At 49.3% G+C, this 8,073-nt stretch overlaps 1 protein-coding gene across 1 annotated transcript; it reads left to right on the top strand.

Annotated features, from left to right (window-relative positions):
• On the top strand, window positions 1-6,237 carry SLC16A8 (solute carrier family 16 member 8). The gene is made up of 4 exons (XM_072656070.1): window positions 1-227; window positions 1,017-1,160; window positions 1,871-2,710; window positions 3,195-6,237. The coding sequence occupies exons 1-4, from the start codon at window positions 11-13 to the stop codon at window positions 3,539-3,541; spliced, it is 1,548 nt and encodes a 515-aa protein (XP_072512171.1). The 5' UTR covers window positions 1-10; the 3' UTR covers window positions 3,542-6,237.
• Window positions 6,238-8,073: the final 1,836 nt, after the last annotated feature.

The following is an 8,073-nucleotide window of genomic DNA, read 5'->3' as shown; positions in this document are numbered from 1 at the left end:
CTGGCTGGTGATGGGGGCCGGTGGTCCGTCTGGGCGACCCGGGTCAGCCCCCGACGGCGGCTGGGGCTGGGTGGTGCTGCTTGGCTGCTTCGTGGTGACCGGCTTCTCCTACGCCTTCCCGAAGGCGGTCAGCGTGTACTTCAAGGCGCTCATGCGGGACTTCGGCGTGGGCTACAGCGACACGGCCTGGATCTCCTCCATCATGCTGGCGATGCTCTATGGCACAGGTCTGGGGAGGTGACTGGGGGATAGCCTGACCCCGTCTCCTCCCTCCCTCCCACAACCCTGTCTGTCCCAGGACCCCTGATCCCCAACGTCCTCCGGACCCCCAGACACAAGACTCCAACTCTGGAAATGCTTCCTCCTCCCCCTGTTTCTGCCCTGCGCCTGATCCTGGGGACCCCTAAACCCAAGACAGCCCCGCTTGCTAGGGCTCTCACCCTCTTCGGTCCCAACCTGTGGACCTCTCTCCTTTCTTCCCCAAACCCCACCCTGTGTCTCCTTGTCCTCTGCTAGAAGCCCCAAACGCCGGAACATGAGAAGACTTCTACCCTCTAGCCCCTAAGTCCCTCCTGGGGACCCCCACCCTCCTGATTCAAAGCTCCTCAACCCTGCCCCCACTCAACGTTTCTCCACAATCCCAGCCCCTCCGCCAGGTGTATGACAGCCCAAAGTTCCTCTGCGACCCTCTGGGACCACTCCCAACTGGGACCACCCCTCTCTGGGGACCTAGGGCTGCTCTCCAGGAAAATATGCAGGAGCGAACCCAGGCTTGATTTGTCAAGTCTCAGACAGGGGCAGTTTTATAATTAATTTATAATTAATTAATTTCTATATTTATAATTAATATCCTGAGTCATGAGAGCCGACAATTACCCAGGCTTCCTAATGGATAAAGGTCGGATTCTGAGGCAGGAAATGATAGATTCTAATTCTGCCCCAGAATACAGATACCTGTGTAACCCTGGCCAAGTCATCTCACAGACCTCCCTGACCCACCTCCCCTCACCCCATAGGGCCTGTGTCTAGTATCCTGGTCAACCAGTTTGGCTGCCGCCCTGTGATGCTGGCAGGGGGCCTGCTGGCCTCCTCTGGGATGATCCTGGCCTCCTTCACCACCAGTATTGTGGAATTGTACCTCACAGCTGGCGTGCTCACAGGTCAGACTCTGCCCCGACCCCCGAACCCCTGGTCAGAGAGCCCATTCCCAAGGTCTTGACTAATCTCCCGGTCCCAAGCTTGTGGATCTTTCTGAGGGGGAAGTCTCTCCACGGGTAGGCTGTGTTGGGCTGCCTACTAACTGTGTGACCATAGGCAAGATGGAGAACAAGCTCTAAGAATGTCAGAGCCCAACCAGTGCTTAGCTGGGAGTCAGAAGGAGCCCTGGGATCTACTCTCTACTAACTGTTCTCTGAGTTTTCTGAGTTTTACTTGCCTCATCTACAAAATGGGGATGCTGGGTTAAATGATCTCTAAGGGCCCCCAAGGCTTATTGCAGGGCCTGGCACGTTGTAGGGGCTTAATAAATGCATGTGTACCTGACTTGTAGTTCTAACATTCTATGACATCCGTTCCCCACCACGAATCTCTTCCCTTCTCCTGACTGGTGGGAGTCCAATGCATCCCTAATCCTGCCCTCTCTGGTGTTCACTCTCCTCCCCAAGCCTCTGAGCACAAAGAAGAAAGTGATGTGTCCTCCCCCACTTTTCCATCTTCTCCTTTCCCCACCCCCCCCCCCCACCCCCCACGCTTCTGACAGAGCCAGATGGCCCTCCAGCAGCCCTGTGTCCTGGTGTGTCTCCCTGGCTTCCTGGAGCCCCTCCCCTACTCCCTTGATTGACTGGGATTCCCCCCGCCTCTAACCCCTCAGGCCTGGGCCTGGCCCTCAACTTCCAACCCTCCCTCATCATGCTGGGCCTGTACTTTGACCGCCGGCGGCCCCTGGCCAATGGACTGGCAGCAGCTGGCAGCCCCGTGTTCCTGTCTGCCCTGTCTCCTCTGGGTCAGGTCCTGCTGGAGCACTTTGGCTGGCGGGGGGGCTTCCTCCTCATGGGGGGACTACTTCTTAACTGCTGCACCTGCGGAGCGGTCATGAGGCCCCTGGCCAGTGGCCCAGGGGCCCATGGAGGGGCTGGGCCTGAGGAGGAAGCTAGGGAGATGCTGCCCCTGGAGCCTGGGAAGAAGCCGGGGGGGAGTCCCGGGGGGCAGCAACGGAGACGGCGGCGGGAGAAGCGGCTGTTGGACTGTTCCGTCTTCACTGACCGGGGTTTCGTGGTGTACGCCATTGCCAAGTTCATTCTGGTGTTGGGCCTGTTTGTGCCCACCATTATGCTGGTCAACTATGCCAAGGATGCGGGCGTGCCCGACGCCGACGCCGCCTTTCTCCTGTCGGTGATCGGCTTCGTGGACATCGTGGCGCGGCCAGCCTGCGGGGCGCTGGCCGGGCTGGGCAAGGTCCGGCCCCACGTGACCTATCTCTTCAGTCTGGCCATGCTGGCCAACGGGCTCACTGACCTGTGCAGTGCCCAGGCCCGCTCCTACCGCTCCCTGGTGGGCTTCTGCGTGGCCTTCGGCGTTTCTTACGGCATGGTGGGTGCCTTGCAGTTCGAGGTGCTCATGGCCACAGTCGGAGCCCAACGATTCCCCAGTGCCATCGGCCTTGTGCTGCTGGTGGAGGCCGTGGCGGTGCTTATCGGACCTCCCTCAGCTGGTAGGTCGCCCCCACCGCCATGGGTGCGCGTTCTAGGGAGGAATCCTGGATGGCCTGAGGCTTCCCCACTAAATGAAGGCGTTAGATCACCTCCAATGCCCTTTATGATTCTCTCAAATGCCTGGGATGATCCTCGTCTGGAGAACTGCGGTCCTTTTCTCCATCTGACCCTTTAGCGCCCCCAGCCTCCATCCTGGTCAGTCCAGGCCACTCGGAAAGAGCAGTCTGAAGAGGGGTTCAGATTCTAGCTCTGTGTCTTAAATGCTCACTGGGGGACCTTCTGCAGGTCAGCTCCTCTAGGTCTGTTTCCACATCGGTAAAATGAGTTCTACATTTTACATTAGATGGCCTCAGGGTTTCGCTTCTGATCTCAGGACTTCTCTAGCCCCAGACTCAGTTGTGAAATGAAGAGGCTGGAGGAGCTGGCCTTTCAGGTCTGATGCGGTTGTGTGACACCACTCTCCTTTTTGTCGGGTTCCTACAGGTCGCCTGGTGGACTCCCTCAAGAACTACGAAATCATCTTCTATCTGGCTGGTTCTGAGGTGCTGCTGTCCGCTCTCTTCCTCTCTACGGCCTCTTACTGCTGTCTGAGGAAGCCTCGAAGCCCAGAACTAGCCCCAGACCCTCCCAGTGGGGCCAGGGACACAGAAGAGGTTGAGTATGACGGCAACCCCTGTCCCTCCGCTGTTGCTACTGCTGCCACTCAGCACTCTGAGAACCACATTGCCCCAGGGGTGGAGCAGGTTGAAGAAGAGGAAGAGGAGGGGGAAGAGGAGAAAAAACCTGCACTGGGAGGCTCTGCAGAGACTCTTAGCAAAGGTGGATTCTAGCCTCCAAGATGCAGAGGCTGGAGGCCTTGGGAGGGTAGGGAGGGGAGCTCCAGTGATGTGCTCTCATCTTCCCAAGAGGAGCCTCTAAGTCCATGAGGGGCCTGCCTTCTCCTGAGCCTTGTTCTGCTGGGAGCAGAGCAGTACAGCAAGCCCCCTGATCACTATCATCCTCCACCCACTTCTTCTGGGCTGAGCTGTCATCCATGGGGACTGCCATCTTTGCCAGCAGTCAGAGAGTCACCTGCCCTGTAACTCTGAGAGCCTCCTGCTTCGTACTCTTTAGCCAGAGCCCCTAAATGCCAACAGGACACTGGTACTAGACAGATTTGTTCCATGCTCTCCAGCCTGCCCTCCTATTCATCGCCAGGCCTGGCAAATTATTGTCCATCTATGGTGCCCATCCCAGATATCAATACATACTGATGCTCTGATTCAATGGACTGCCCAATCAACTATAATTTGGAATGCTATTTTCATTCATTTCGCTCTTCCTGTGTGGATTGCTGGGATGATGGAGTTATTAAAGACTTGGGTTGGGGGTTGTGGCAGGATGATCCATATTAATAACAGAATCATGGGGCCATAGGGGCATATTGTCTAGGGCCATCCCACTCCTCTGTATGCCAAATAATTATAAGAAGAAAGATTCTTGGGCTCTTATCCCAGTAATTTGGTGTGGAATATAAGGTTTGTCCTTTGTACCTTCTTAGAGACAGAAGTAGGGTAGACCCTAATTAAGCAGAGCTGTTTGCTTAGTCTCAGTGCCCTCCATAGTGGAGTGAAAGAGTATATGTGTGGGGCAAGAGGGAAACCATTTTCCTTCAATACCTCCATGACACTAGTTCACCATGTGACCTCAGCTCAACCAGTACCCCAGGTTTTAGAGCTGAAAGGGTCTAAACCCATGACTGAACAAGAATCCCCTAAAGGGATCAAAAACATTTCCCCACTGCTGCCCAAATCAGATTAATGTGTAATTGGAATATATTGACAAAATTAATAAAAATACAATAGAATATAGATAATATTAGTATGTATGTGGTCTTCGAAGTCAACAGGCTGACTGCAGGCATCTATTGTACATTGTAGTCATCCATTTCTATTTGTTTGACACCATTGGCCCAACAAATGGCTAGCAGGCTTCTAGTGACCAGGACACATGCTTGCCCAAACAGTTTGCCCACTGTTGGACAGCTTTTATTGGTCATTTTTTCCCTTACATTAAGTTTCTGTGTGCCTCTCCTGGGAAGCCATGGAGAACACATTTCTCTCTCCTATGAGAGCCCTTCATATATCTGAAGAGGACTCTACTTGGTCCTCTCAAGAGCTCCTTGAATAGTACTATTCAATACCATACAGTCTCCACACCTAACCACTATCCTCTGCACGGGTAGAATAAGTAGTGTATTGGCATCAAATGGCTAACTTGGGAGTGAGGACAACTTGGCTTCAAAGTTGCACCTCTGACTCTAGCTGTTCAATTTTGGGCAGATCGCTTTCCTCCTCTTAGCCTGTTTCCTTCTTTGTAAAAGCGGCTGGGGGGGGGGGTACTTCCTGCAGATACTTTTTGGAGGCTCAAATAACTCTACAAACTTTTAAGGGGCTATGCGTATCTTATCATAGTCCTTGCCAAAATATGGTACCCAGAACTGAACAAATTCTCAAGCTGTGATTTCATAAAGTCAGAGCACACAGGGACACTTATGGCTTGAGTTCTGACCACATGTTCCTCAAAGGCCCATCTTCTAATTGTTGTCTCACGTTGACCTTGCAATTTACCATTTTGTGGCTCATTTTCACCCACCACATTGGGGCAGAATGGAAATTGCCCCAATTCTTGCAGTCAGAGGACCTGGTTGCAAATGCCCCCTCTGAAGAAGACTACTATATGGTTTTGACCATCCCTGGGCCTGCTTCCTCATTGGGTAAAATGAGGAAATTGCATTCCCCAAATGATAAATGGTCAAAGGTTAGGAAGAGGCAGTTTTCAGAGGAAGAAAAACAAACTATCAACACCCATATGAAAATATGCTAAGAATCACTAAGAGATATGCATATGAAAACAGAAAGGAAAATGACAAATGTTGGCAGTGCTGAGGGAAAACAGGTATATTAAGTACACTGTTGGTGGAGCAGTGAACAGGTCCAGTTATTCTGGAAAGCAATTTGGAACCATGCCAAAGTGCACACCCTTTGATTAAAGAGATCAAAGAAGGGGGGGAAAGGACCCATATTTATAGTCTACTTAGAGCAGCACTGTTTTCAGTGGCAAAGATAAAACTGAGGGGCTCATCCATTGGGGAAAGGCTGAACAAGTTATGGTGTATGTGATGGAATACTAGTGTGCACTAAGAAATGATGAAGGGAATAGTTTTAAGAGAAACCTGGGAAGACTTGTATGAACAGATGTAGAGAGAAGTGAGCAGGGTCAGGAGAACAATCTGTATAAAGGTAGAAACATTTTAAAGAAATACAAGTGTGAAAGACTTAGCGGATGGACTCAAGAGTGTTGACTGAGATATTGTGGGGGAAACATGGTCAATGTGAGAATTTACTTTGCTTCATCATAAGTGTTTGTAATAAGTTTTGGTTTTCTTGCTTTCTCAGTGGGGTGGGGAAGGTAAGATTCTTCTTTGAAAATAAAAATTTGTACATGTAATTGGAAAAATAAAATAAAATTTTAATTTAAAAGGCAATTAGATGTCTTCTAAGTTCCCTTACCATTTTAGACTTTTGATCCTACAATATCACTGACTCACTATATATCTCCCATTCTATACTGGTGTGATTGATTTTGGAACCCCAGCCAGAGTTTACATGCATAGCTATGAAATTTAATCTGATTAGATTTGGCTGATTTTTCTAGTCTTAGATTTTTTTTTTGATTCTATCATCCAGAATATTAGTTACCTCTCCTAGCATGGTGTCATCCATATGCAAGGGCAAAAACAACATCATTTTATTATGAAAAAAATGTAGTTCCCTGAGGCCCTCCGGTGGAGACATCCCCCCCACCTGTTGATATTGGTGATATTTAATGTAAATTTTAGACTTGAATAAGGGCCAAAGTTTGAATTAAGAAGAGCCTGGACCTAATAGTCCCCTTTGTTTAACTTAGAGGATGCCTTTTGATGTCAAGCAAATGGGACTTCCTTATCAGACCCTTCTTCTGGCATCCTAGCGATAAGAGAAAAACACAGATACCTTGAGTTGTAACTTCAGCTTGGTCAAGTCTGTTAAGATGAACAACTTCAAAAGCCTGTTTAGGACAGGATATCTGCCATCTGGGTGATGGGACTTTTTCCTTATCTTAAATCACAAAGGCATGCTATGGAAAGAAGATGCCCATAGCTTGGGATCATAAAACTCAACTGATGCTACTTTGTTTTCAGTGTGTTTATCTAAGAGAACTCCTTTCTCATGGCAAAATGTATATAAGCCAGATTTCTGTACTGGGTAGCCAGAACATCTTTCTGGCTCCATAATGCATTATGTTACTGTTTTCTTTAATAGGGAATTGATTAATTAATTAATTACATCATAAAATGTATGCATTTAGCCTGTTGCCTTTTCTTTAACCAAGTTTTCAGGTCAACAATATTAAACCATCAATCATAATTTGGGTCCAGTCATTCAACTAGCTAGTTTCAAATCCAAGGCCCTCTCCACAGTACCATGATTCTCTTATTTTAAGTCTCATCTCCAGGGCTCAATTCACTATATCAAACCTTTAACTACTCTTGAATTGCTGTGGGAGTGGGTGATATACAAGATAATGGGAACCCAGTTAGGAGGGCTCGGCTAGGATCAGTCATTCAGGAGCATCAGGTAGGCAGAGGCTATGTATGTATAAAGATCAGGGGGTGGAGTCAGGGTTAGGTTTGAGCTGGAGAGCTTAGCTTGAGGTCTATCCTCTCCTTCTATTCCATTAGGAAAGACAGCCAAGAGTCCTCTCACGTCTGGAGCCCCAAGTAGCCAGATAGAAATCATAAAGGTGTAGTGAGTCTTGCCTGGGAGTCTTCTCAGCTCACCTCTCGACCAGCTGAGTGGACTGTGGTTGGGTAGTCCCAATCATTCTCTGTAAAGTAACATAGTTGGACCAGATGATTTAAACCCAATCAGAAGACCACATTTGTAGAACTAGGACTTCAAGGACCTAGTCTCTCATTTCATTGATAAACTGAGGCCCAGAGAGCCCAGGTAACTTGCCCAAAGGCACAGAGAGAGGCAGAGGCAAAGACAAGTTCTCAAACTCAAGTCCCAGGATTCCAAGGTCAGTAGGAGAGTTCAGCGCTTTTCCAAGGTCCTTCCCCAATATAAATCTTATGAGCCATCCTGGGAGTGGTGGATTGTGGGTTATAAGTGAGATGTTAGGGGAGACTTTCACTGTTAAGTTTCCCTTGAAAAGGGAGTTCTGTCTGAGGTACCACATCACACCTATCAGATCGGCTAACATGACAAAACAAGGTGATTATAAACACTGGACATATGGAAGAGTTAGAACATTAATTCATCATTGGTGGAGCTGTAAG

Source organism: Notamacropus eugenii, chromosome 3, assembly GCF_028372415.1.
Source record: "Notamacropus eugenii isolate mMacEug1 chromosome 3, mMacEug1.pri_v2, whole genome shotgun sequence".
NCBI classification, from domain to species: domain Eukaryota; kingdom Metazoa; phylum Chordata; class Mammalia; order Diprotodontia; family Macropodidae; genus Notamacropus; species Notamacropus eugenii.
Note: the sequence above shows the minus strand (reverse complement) of the source record. Positions and strands in the feature narration are given on the sequence as shown.